Genomic DNA, 12,974 nt, shown 5'->3' on the forward strand with positions numbered 1-12,974 from the left:
ATTCTCACAGCAGTGACCTTGGCAGTACTGTGCATACGTAGTTCTGCTGACTTCCAGTAAACAGTAACTTATCTGATAACAACTTATGTGTATGTACAGAAGTATGATACCATGACCACAGTCTGTTTTTTTATATAAATGCCTCGGCCTCACATAGTGTTGTTGCAGTTTTAGTTCTCTCTCAACTTCCCAAAAGTCCATTTTTTTTCTTTTTTGTATATAAGCATATCATACACTTTAGATAATACACTGACTTTTCTGTGTGGCACATGAATACAGCTTCTGTGTGTGATATGTTGATTTTTTTTTTTTTTTTTTTTTTAAGATCACTCACTACTCGTAGCCATGCCAGAAAACCCTTCTACAGGTAGGTGTGCTTTATCATTCTAAATGCTACTAATTTTTGTTGATATGTCATTTAAAACAGACTTGACAGAATTATTTACACTTGTTTTTGAAGGCACTTCTACATTAGAGAAGCAGAAGGTTTTGCAGGCTATTGATCGCTTGCAGGCAAAATTGAAAGAAAAAGGAGATTCTTCTCACAGTCAGAAACTGAGCATTTTGTGTAGTACATTGAAGAGTCCTTCGTTTTGTCAGCTCTTGACTTTACAGCAGTCTGTAAGACAACTGAAGGAGCAGGTGAGAGTTGATTTGGATTTATGTCCTATTTTGTCACATTTGTAATCACTCTTGCTAATAATCAGGAAATAAAATAAATGAATAAAATAATGGAGCAAGCAACCAGCAGGCCATATAAATGGACTTAATTAAAATACTTTAATAAAACATGAGCACTTTCGGGACAGGCCCTTCTTTAGATAAATACACAAACTTTACACCAAACTTTAAAACAGCACTTATACACATTTGGCTTTAAAGGTATAACGCCATTTACGCCTGGTGTCCGATCAGCTCCTAACTCTGTAATTCACTTCATTTCGTTAAATTCCGTGTGATTAACTACATCTCCACCTGTAATGCTCATCTTTATTTTCTGTATAACCATAAATGAAAATACATGATCAGGATACTACTCAGTATGTTGATACAGCGCATTGTGTATATTTTTAAATGTATCACTGACAGATGTTTCAATATTCTGTCCTTTAACTTACAATTCGTCTTGCCTATGTAAAAACATGGGCATATCTTACATTGAACTAAACGGACAAGGTTGGCCAGTTTCCTGTGGTTTCTCCTGCTTGTCTGCTTGATATGGGAATCCTGAGACAGTGTAGCAACTGCCTCATGTAAATGGACAACCCTCTTCTTCTACCACCTAGGAACACAATATGTGAGAGATGCAGTTGCATTCAGAACCTAGAATCTTTGCTGTCTCAACCAGAGACCAGTACATCTGGCACTGAGAAGGTTGTCTGCACAAACACCACAAACATCACACTTCTAACACTGCCACCGCTCATACCAGTACAGTACATTCCTACATATGTGGAGGTTCTAATCAAAAGAGATCTCCGAGGCAAAAGCACACAAGCACATCACAGCCCACCACACGTAGTACACATGCCTGTGAATCACAGCCTCTAAGACCTAGCCACAACCCCAGCATACTAGTCATAGGAGACTCTATCTTGAGACACACACATGTGCCCTTCACCAGGCTAGACAAAGGGAAAGTCACAGTAAGTTGCTTGTCAGGTGCTAGAATCCGACATATCACTCATGCACTCAAGTTTCTCAACAGCTACTGTTATAACTCTGTCATAGTCCATGTTGGTGTGAATGACTTGAGACTTGCCTCTCTGGACTATATGAATAGAGACATGATTGAGCTCACTGAATATGTGTCCAGACAGGTATGTCCCTAGCCTTAAGCAGCATCCTGCTGTCACCCAGAATGATGCCTCAGTACAAACAGAAAATTATTGACTTTAACAATTGGCTTACTTTCTGGTGTCATTCCAAGGAGATCCAGTACATGACAGCCTGGGAGGACATGTTTGACAGATCACAATGCTTTGCCAGAGGTGGCCTTCATTTGTCTCCCCTGGGCTTCAGGCTTCTGGTAAAGGCTCTTGCCTCCCCCATAGTGCCTTTTTTAGGCAAAGTCCTGAGGACAGAATTACCAATGTGAAAAATTCTTCTAAATTAAATTTAAAGGTCATGCTGCTAAATGCTAGGAGTCTTAACATGAAACTGCACTCATTGCAAGCATTCCTCGCCCTGGAAGATGCTGACATTTGCGCAGTCACTGAAATTACTTGTCCTACCATACTTTCAGATGCCAAACAGAGGGCTACAAAGCCAAAGGAGGTGGAGTTTCAATATTTATCAGAGACATACACACCTCTAGTTTAGTCAAATAGTATGATGCACAGGAGACACTCCAGGTGCAGTTAACTGTTGACAAAACACCTATTCAAATCATAGCTAGTTACAGACCCCCAACCATGACTCAGGAGGCCCACTCCACCAGTCTGGACTTATTTGAATCCATCAAGATTCAATCCTCTACCTTGATCCTGGGTGACTTTAACTACCCAACCATAGAGTGGAAGATCTATTCTAGCTCAAACATGAATGCCCAGAGATTCCTCAACTTTGTCAATGCCAGTGGATTGCATCTGCTGGTCAACACCCCCACAAGAGGTGAAAATATCTTAGACCTGGTACTAACCAACATGAGTAGCCACTGTAGCACCCCTACAGTGTCATCCTCCTTGCTAAGATCCGACCATAAAACAATCACTTTCAAAGTCACCATCTCCCCTGATCCCCCCTGCCTTGCCAGGGCCAAAGAAAAAAAACGTTTCCAAAGCTGGCTACAACTTACTGAGAGCAGGTATAAGCAGCTTCACAGCCGCAATCCCTTCAGTTGAATCGAGCACTAATGTCCAAACCTACACCAAAAAAACTTATATGAGCACCTATATAGCTGCATGGACTCAACAATACCAGACAAGACCTAATCATCTTCATCAAGGAAGAGTAAGCCTGTCTGATGGACAGCAGCAATAAACATACTCTGTAATAAAAGGAAAAAAATTGCTGTCCATGACCAAGAAGGAGCAGGTGCCAAGTTGGAAGCAATCTCTCCTTTGTCTGAACAAGCAAATAAGGTCACTGGTAAAAATCCTCTAAGGCTAACTTAGAGTCCAAATTGGCCACATCCACTAAGGACAGTTACAAGGCCTTCTTCTCATATGTCCGCAGTCTCAAAGGTAACTCCCAAGTCTGCTCTGAACTGGTGGTCAAGAATACCACCTTCGCAAACACCATAGATATAGCCAACCTGCTAGTAGACAAGTTCAATGCAAACTTCACCCCCCTGTCCCGCCCATCAATAAACCAGGACATCCCCAGCACCTGACCTCCTCCCCTCATCACTAGGGAGTAAGTTATTAATGCCCTGTCAAAGGCAAAAAATACGGCCTCCATGGGACCTGACAACATGTCTGGCTGTGTCCTGCATGAACTCTGGAAACAGCTCTCAGCATCACTAGGCACCCTATTCAACCAAAGCCTGTGCATTGGCTTTGTCCCAGCAGAATGGAGGACAGCCACTGTCATCCCTCTGCACAAAGGTGGGGCGTCCACCAATGCAGGCAATTATAGACCCATCAGCCTAACTAGCCTCATCAGCAAGGTCATGGAACGCGTTATCATGGACCTTATAAACAAGGACAATGTGTGGGATCAAGCATTTGGAGATTGTCAATCTGTTTTTTTCAAAGGGAGATCATGCCTGTTAAACTTGGTCACCTTCTTCAAAACGGTCACCAAAGCCATGGATGAGGGCAAGACACTGCACACTGCCTACCTTGACCTACCCAAAGCCTTCAACACTATTCCCCACTTGGGCATAATAGATAAACTCTCCCAGCAAGGCATCAACCCATATGTTACCAGATGGGTAGCTAACTGGCTCACTGATAGAACCCACTCAGTCAAAATAGGGGAAGCCACCTCTAGTAGTAGACCCATACCCCAAGGATTGGTCTTGGGGCCTCTTCTGTAGAGAGATACTTTTCTGAGGTGCAAGCCAGAACCAGTGATCTGTGGTTGAACAAGTTTGCAGATGACCGCAAGCTGGGCACTGTCATAAATTCCCCTAGTGATGTGAACATCTTCCAAGAGTGCCGTAACCAAACTAATGACTGGTGCCAGAAGCATGGCCTTAAACTGAATGGCAAGAAATGCATCATTATCCACTTTGGGGAATATGGTGTCCCCACTAAATATCACATTAATAACAATGTACTTAAGCACGCAGTCAGTAGTGAGGGATTTGGGAACCCAGGTTGATAGCAGCCTGACTTTTTTGACCACCATGTTGCCTCCATTGTACGGAATGCTTTCTACATGGCCCACCTTATAAGTCAGGCTATTTCATCCAGGAACAAGGAGGTCATAAAATCTCTGTACTCCTCCCTTATCAGACCCATTATCGAGTAAAATGTCCCCTTTGGCATGTGCCTTGCCAAGCACATGTAGCAGTTGGAGAGACCACAGAGGTTCCAGGAAAATCCAGGGTCTCAAACACTTATCCTATACAGATAGATTAAAAGCTCTGTACCTCTTCTCAGTCTCGTACAGACTGCTCAGGGGTGACTTGTGCCTGGCATACAGGCCGTCTCAGACTCTGCCTTGATGGAGTTGAGCATATCCATCAGTTAAACTCCACTCACACAGCCCGCACGCAAAGTCTCAACCTGGTCGGTGACATTTTTTAACCTGTTGGCAGGATAGATTTGTGTCCCAGTGACTCCCCCAGCTGTGGAATAGACTTCACTCCATGTCAAGCAGAGTACCTCACTAGCCCTCTTTAGGAGGAACCTGGATGACTGGATGGGAAACAGAAAATATACTCCTGGGATCCCACCTGTGTCCCGGCTGGACAGGGAAAACAGGTGCTGACTTTGTTGGAACAAAGGTGAAATTTTTGGCTAGGCTTATAAGGGCCTCTGGGCCAATAGCCTAGTATCATCCTATGAACCTATGAAGACTGAAATCCCTGTCACTGTATTTTGTCTCCTACAGGTCGCTAAGGGGTGATCTGTGCCTAGCTTACAGGGCAGTCTCCGACTTGGCCCTGATGGAATGCTACACATTCGGAAGTGAAACTGCACGAGAGTCGCTCACTCCAGGGAACTTAACCTAGCCTCTGACATGAGCAGGTCATGCGGGAGAGATGAATATATCTCCCAGAGAGTGCCACTTTTCTGGAACAAGCTTCCAATCCACATGAAACAGAGCTGCTCCCTGGCCCTCTTCAAACACAACCTAGATCAATGAGTGGTTGACTGCATATATACTCCTGGGGTGTAACCCATGTCCCTCAGACAGATGAAGTCATTAGTAGCTACCATAGACCCTTACCTATATGAACTTCACTCACCTAGCTACCAACAGTTGGGGCAATTTGGAATAAATATGGCTAGGCTTGTAAGGGCTCATAACCTTATTCATCTGCACTAAGTGCTAGGTAAACTTTTGCAGTGCAAGCACAATGCATTTCACACCTGTGTGCCTGCAAAGCACAAGCTGGATTAGTATTTTAACTAAGAATACATTTTTAACACTAAACTCATAGACTTTACGCTGCCCAATTTATTCACAACAAAATAATAAACACACTGACAAACATTAAGCAGAACAAGTAAACCATGGATCACTTCCAAGGAACATGGCTAATATGATGTTCCTGTTTACTATAATCTATTTAATTCCTTTACACCATAGCTAATCTGGTTTGTAGGTAGTTATTAGGCTTGTGATCCATGGGACCATTGAGGAGACTAGACCAAATTTCTGGATGCCCCAAGACACTCTGTCATTTAATATATTAACTCAAGGGCAGAGCTTAAATATGAGGCAAAAGCAGAGATGTTCTGTAAAATTGGGTATGAATAAGAGCAGACTACTCTGCCATGTAAAAAGTTAACAGAACAATGTGTTTTGCATTAAGATGCATTTTGTGAACCCCAAAAACTGTGACACTCAGACTGCAATCCTCAGTGATTTATAGGCTATTGCCCCTTGTAGCAAATTTATAGGATTTGATTATACTGCCAAGTCTGTTAACCAGGCAGGCATTTCACACACACACACACACACACACACACACACACACACACACACACACACACACACACACACACACTTTTCCACCCCCATATTCAAGTAATGTGAAAATAAATTGAAACTCTGTGCATAATTAACTGCTGAAAGCTCAAAGATCTCAATCTTTCAGTGTCCATACACTTACTTGCTATAGTGCAGATCCACAGTAAATCAGTCATTTGTGCAAAGTAAATAGTATTGTGTGCATACACGTTCATTTCCTATACTGCTGGGGTAGGGGGTTTAAATTCGTCATGCTTTGAATTCTGGTGCTATATACTTTGCAAGGTTGTAGAACCTTGGTACTGACTGGAAGCTGTCCGGGTCGGGTCATTAAAAATAAATACATTTTCTCTCTTTGTAGCATTCTGCTTGTGTTGATTGCTCACTGTTTTGCCCCCGTTATCTGCCACAGAGCCTAAAATGTCACTATAAACAGCTATTCTGCAGAAAAGAAAGGGCGAAAAAGACAGCTGTGGAAACATGTACAGATGTAGTCTTTATAAAACTTGTCACAAATGTATTACATTATGAGCAATAAATGATAGTGTGGTATGAGTTATGATATACTCCCCCCATACTGAATGTGTTGAATTTGAAATGAGAGAAATAAAATCAAATGAAACATGTTCTGCAACTAGCCATTCAAAAAGCAGCATTGCCATCAAAATAAACCAATTTTGAATATCTACACTAATATTAATCTAACTAATTACAACTAAGCTGTAAAAGTAATAAATCCTAATGTAACCCTCTTTCCGCTATTAAAATAAGTCCAAAGGTGAACGGTTACTGTAAAATGGATAAAACTTGCCTCAGAGCTATTGTAGAAACCCCCCTCCATTACCCAACATATTCATAAAAGTACATTAAATTGCATAAAAAGCTATTTATTATAAAAAGAATTGCTGAATTCCTTTGAAACGAATGGAAAGCAGTAATTAAAAAAATGGTTGGATCTGTATTTGGAGTCTGTGTGATAAATGAAACCTCTTCTGCTAGTGACCTAATGGATAAGACATTGACATTGGTTGTAGCTTTGAGTCCCATCTGTGGTGATTATAATCTTGAGTGTGTTTTTATGGTTAAAGTATTGCCTTCTCACACCAGAGGCACAGGGTATGATTCCCACCAAGGGAATTTGGCTAGGCTTAAAATAGCCTACAAAAGCAGCAAGCCTTGTAATACAAACCCATGAACCTATAATTTAAGATAGGGGAGCTAACTCACTGTCATGTATTATTTTGTTCATTTTTTCCATTTTCTCCTCCTCATGCAGATCCCCTGCCTAATGTCTCACCTTGTGGCCATTTGTACCAGTGGTTGGAGGTGTCCGGACCATTTGTTCCTTGGATAGAGTAAGAATCTTACATCCAGAGAGAGAACCTAATCAACTAAACCCTCAGATGTGAGAGAAAGTTAGAGAATTGACTGTTCTACAGCTGAGTGAGCAAAACTAGCATCCTCCCCTACCTTGCTAGTGACTTCTGCATATGTCTGCATGACTTCCAGAGGGCAGATGCTGTCATGCAGCCTTACTAAGAAAACCTCCCAGGGTGGGCATGCTCATTCTTCCCACACTTGCTCCTACAGGTTTGTTTTTGTTTTTGTAAATCTTTTAATGTGTACTTTTCTAACATTGATTTTACAAGATTCATTACATGCAGGATAGTGTTAGGCAATGCTCTTCCCCTGTGCCCATCACATCTGCAGCACACTGCATTAACCTACCATGCCACACACAACTTGTAGTTGGTTGAAGCCCCGAGATTGTCTACGTCCGCATTTCTTGCTTACCCTGCCCAAAACAAGAAATGTGTTAGGGAGTCTTTGGTTGCCGGGCTGGCTCAATCACTGCCTCAAATGCTAGTAGGTGATTCTGTTGTGGCCTAATCTGGTTCCTTGAACCAGACAAATTTTGATCCTGGTCCTTCTAGGGTAGCTCATCAAGCAGCCACTGAAGACAGGGAGATTGTCCTGTCCTCTACTGCTGCTGTAGGGTTGCCATCATTGGGCAAGGGCGGACCACTGTTGTTGGGCCCTAGTTAAGGAATGGGCGATTGATTTAGCCAGTGTAAGATGAGGCTAATGAGTTTATTGCTGTTTGGTCTTTGTCTAGGGAGTCTCCCAGGAAGACAAATCAGAAACTTAGAAGTGTTTCTTCTCCTGCTTCTTTAATTCATAGATTCATACACTGTTAGTAGGCTAACAATCCAAGAGGAATTTCTAAGCGTAGCCAATGTTTCCTGAAAGAATAATGTCCTTCATCCAGACAGGACACTGAGGACCAGGCATTTATAACTACCTCTGTCTATAAGGGATATGGGTGCCAGGCCTGGTGTAAATTTCCTATTCCCCATCCACTTGTATAGGTTGTGCTTAAACTGGGTAATAGATGAACTCAGCTTCACATGGATGCAAAGCCTGTTCCGTAAGAGGGGCAGTCTCTGGGACACATATCTGTCTGTCCAGCATGTTCTGTTTATATCACAGGCAAAATTCAAGTCCTTTGACCTGGTATTTCTATTACTCTTTGATTTATGAACATGTATGAGATTCATAAGTGTGGAGTTTGAGGATGTCCTTTAAGCAAGGCATAGATCACCCCTCAGCAGTCTATAGGAGTCTGAGTAAAGGGAAAGGGCTTTAAGGTGCTCTGCATAATGTAGGTTTGTTACACCTTGTATTCTTTTTGTAGGGAACCTTTGAGGTCGCTTTAGTTGCTGCATATGCCTGGTCAGGTACATAAGGTCAGAGTACAGTGGGATAATGATCTCTTTGGATCTAGATGTCATGCCCTTATTTATAAGTTGCACAATATAAAAGGATTTCCTCACTACTGTGGCAACATGGTGGTTGAACGCAAGGCTACGGTCTACGTGCATACCCAGATCCCTGACCACTGGGTCAACTCTTAGGGGTGTATTATCAACATGGTAATTAGCTAGGATGATCGATTTCCCAAAGGGTATAATTATGCATTTCTTGGCATTGAGTTTAAGACCATGGCTTTGGCACCATTTATTAGTCAGAGAGAGACCTTCTTGAAGAATGCTAGTGTCTGCAGGGGAGTTGACGATGACCTCCAGCTTGCAATCATCTACAAACTTAGTCACCCATAAACCTTTAGCATTTGCTTCCATTTCAGGGAAATAGATGCCAAAAAGGAGCAGGCCCCGTACTGAACCCTGAGGGACTCCGCTAGTGACCCTCCTCTTGGTGGAGGTGGCATCACCTATTTTGACCTCCTAGGTCCTATCAGCGAGCCAGTTGGCTATCCAATGGGGTGGTAAAAAGGGTTTATACCTAAATTAGTGAGCTTGTCTGTAATACCCGAGTGGGGTATTGCATCAAAAGCCTTGACCAGGTCGAGGTAAGGTGTGTGTCCAGTCTTACCTTCACCCAGTACTTTTGGTGACTCTCTCAAAAAAGTTCTCCAGGTTTAATAGGCATGACCTTCCTTTAACAAAGCTGAACTGTGGCAGATCCAGTGTTTGCAGGTTACCTGTGTCCACATTTATAATGTCCATGATGATTCTTTCCATGACCTTACATATGAGGCTGGTAAGACTTGTGGGCCTGTAGTTACCCAGATCAGTGGTTGGATCCCCTTTGTACAAGGGGAATGACTGTAGCCATCTTCCATTTCTTGGGCACAAAACCTGACTGAAGGCTCCAGTTGAAAAGTAATTTATGTTACAGCAAGGTCATGTTATTTGTTAAAACATCCAGAATGTTATTAGGGCCCATCAATGCAGTATTTTTGGCTTTGGAAAGTGCATTCTCTAGTAATGGTTGTGGGGATTGTGTTGTATTAGTTCCTTTGGACTATCAAGAGGAAGTGAGGAGAGTAATCTGAGCTGAACCTGTCAGCCAAAAGGTTGGCAATGGTCTTCGGTTCAGTGCAGGTGATGTCATTTACAGTAAGTTCTGCGCATTGTTGTGCATTTCCTCCGAGGTTACGGACATAGCTGTTGAAAGCTTTGTGATTGTCCTTTGCCAGAGAAGCTATTTCCTATTCAAATTTAGCCTTTGAAGTATTAACTAACCCTCTAAGTTGCCTTTTAGATTGGTCAGGGGGCTTTAAGTTTGTATGGCTTTGTTCCTTCTATGCTTGGCCAAGATTTTTTTTCTTCTTTTGTTGAATAACCAACTAATAGTGCAACTCCACCAGGGTGGCCTGTCATTTGAGTTTGTCCTGTTAATATGAGTGGGTACAGCTCTCTCTACACAGCTATCAATAAGACTGTACAGAGATTTTATAAATAGCTTAGTATGTTCTATGGTGTTTACTGGGTTTTGGGGTGCTTGGATGAAAAGGATTTCCGCAGATTTGCAAAGGAATTAGTCTCTGCTTTTAATGTGTTAAATCCTGGTTCACACTACATTTTAGTTGAAAAAGAAAATAAATTCCCTTACAGTCTGAGAAAGAAGGGGGGGAGTGTGATTCTTCTGTTAATTCTACTCAACCGAGGATTCTGATTTTAAGGAACATGTTTCTTCAGATTTCTCTGTAGGACTATTATTTTTTTCTGACACTGTTAAAAATGAGATAATTATTTCAGTGGGAACATAATCAACTTCCTATGGCCCAGTAGAGGTCTGAGGAAACTCTTATTTGTAGAATATCATAAATCTGCATTTGTTCCATTGGTGTGGTCTGCCCTTGAGGACATTTTCTTAACAGCTTGCATTATGCCTGACAGTAGTCCCCCTGCCACCCCAAAAAAAGTATGACAGATTATCTCAGCCAAGTGGGTTCTGAGACTTATCCAGTGGATGTGCAGATGGCATTGGGAATCCCTTTCTCCTTTTCAAGGGATTCCTCCTAATCTTGCAAACCAGATGTACAAATTTTCTTCTATTTTGGAGCAAGTATTGGCTCTGGAGAGATTTTACCTCTCACCCCAAATGGGCAAAGGTTTTCATTCAACCGTGCCAAAGAAAGGAAATTTGAAAGCCATTCCTAGAAGTCCTTTTTCTCAAAATTCAGTGTGTTAATCCTTCAAATTGTGTTGTGTTCCCTCCTGCAGCTTCATGTTAAGCATTTTTTAGGTCTAATGCTGTCATCATCCAGTTTGCAAATAATTCAGACATTGGTTTTAATATTTCTATCTGGCTCACATTATCAGTTCTCTGACTTACCCTTGAGTTTGTCTGCTGAGCTAAGGGAATTTACAAGTTCCTAACTCCAGGGAACACTCACTGCAGGCTTATTAGAATTCAAAACTTTCCAGTTTTTGGATGATTGTCTTACATTTGCAGATGCATTTTCCATTTGTCAGGATTCCCTGATATAGGTCATAAAACTCCTGCTCAGTCTGAGTTCAAATGAACTTGTATACATCATCTCTCATCCCTTACCCATTACTACTTTTTCTGGGATGTCTTTTCAGTTCACCATAAGAAGAGCCTTTATTCCACTGAAAAATAGTTTAGTGCCGTGAACTCTTCCTGGACTTCAACAGCCAGTTTCATGTTTTTGTAAGAGAATTTCTCAGGCTTCTAGGTTTCATGGCTTCTATGATTCTCTCTGTTCCCTTAACCAGATTTCACATGAGAAAAATTCAGTGATACCTTTGATCAGTCTAGACTCAGCGTCACCCCTTATCTTTTCAGATTCCAGTTCTGGGATTTATCAGAAGGATGTTACCTGGGTGGGTGGACCAGTTCTCTCAGTCCAGGTCCCCCTTCTTTCTTTACTCTCCTATCCACTCTGTTACTACAGATGCTTCTGATTTTGCTTGGGGAGCAGTTTTGATGTGGAGAAAGTGCAAGGTCTGTATAACTCCAAGGACAGACAAAAGCACATATAAATGTTGTAAAGATTTCCATAAAACAGTCTGTTAGTAAATCTACTGAGACATAAAAAAACATTTTCTGATTTTTGTGGCGATAAGCTTTATTTTTCAAAATACTGTTGATAGCTACTGAGATTACACAACGGTAAATCTAACATAGCAGACTACAACGGCTAACTTAAATACATGCCACCTAAGCTGTCCAGTGCTTTGTTTTACCTTGCGGAATATTCTTTCCAGTCCTAATTTGCATACTCTGAACAGGCAGAAGTGCAATATAATCATCTAACGCCTGCTTAAATAGGTGCATTTTAGTGTAGTCTCGTCTCTGGGAAGATTTCTCATGATCTCATTTGTGCAGAAATTTTTCTCTTTACACAAGCCACACTGCATTCATTACAGAGCTTGTAGTAAGTAATAAACAGAAGTACAAAATACAGTGCTAGACTGTCTGTCTTTCTAATTGCTTTCCCTAGACAAGGAATGTTCCATAATACTACTTTGTCTGTTAGTCAGTCTCCTTATCTAAACTTGCAACATGCAGCTGTAACACCACGTCTTACAGAACACACACGTTTTCTGGCTTACCTTGCTCAGAAATCATTCTCACACAACCCAAATATATTTTCTGGCCTATTCTGCTTAGAAATGATGTCTGAAACAATTCTATTAGAGAAAATATTTTCTGACACTTACATTTGTAATAATGTCATAGATGTTGGTAGTTATTAGTGTCTTAAAGGCATTAAATCATCAGTGGTTCCCAGGACCTCTGCAACTAATAACAGACAACACCAAAGTGATGTGGCATTTAAGCAAACAAGGGGGTAACAGATCTTATTCCCTTTGCAAACTTTCTATGATTGTCAGGGAAGTAACAACATAACTCAGTCTGAGGCTCTTTAGGCTTTATACAGCCTGACAGAGCAAACTCTTGTAGCATCCAAGCTGAGCAGGTGCAGGGCAGACCATCATGAATGGAAATTACACTCGGGGGGGGGGGTCTTCCAGGAATTGATCCTACTGTGAGGAACACTTCAACAGATTTGTTTTCCTCATTTGAAAACATACAGTTAAAAGGGTTGT

The 12,974-nt window shown here is 41.6% G+C and overlaps 1 protein-coding gene across 1 annotated transcript in view; it reads left to right on the plus strand.

The window, feature by feature from the left end:
• LOC122814193 (inaD-like protein) overlaps positions 1 to 12,974 on the plus strand; it is a 464,245-nt gene that overhangs the window by 68,023 nt on the left and 383,248 nt on the right. Inside the window, exons 2-3 of the mRNA XM_044086799.1 lie at positions 326 to 367; positions 461 to 642. Of these exons, the coding sequence (XP_043942734.1) occupies positions 346 to 367; positions 461 to 642 (204 nt within the window). The 5' untranslated portion in view covers positions 326 to 345. The remainder of the gene's footprint in view (positions 1 to 325; positions 368 to 460; positions 643 to 12,974) is intronic.

Source organism: Protopterus annectens, chromosome 10.part0 (genome assembly GCF_019279795.1).
Source record: "Protopterus annectens isolate FY-2018-M chromosome 10.part0, PAN1.0, whole genome shotgun sequence".
NCBI lineage: Eukaryota > Metazoa > Chordata > Ceratodontiformes > Protopteridae > Protopterus > Protopterus annectens.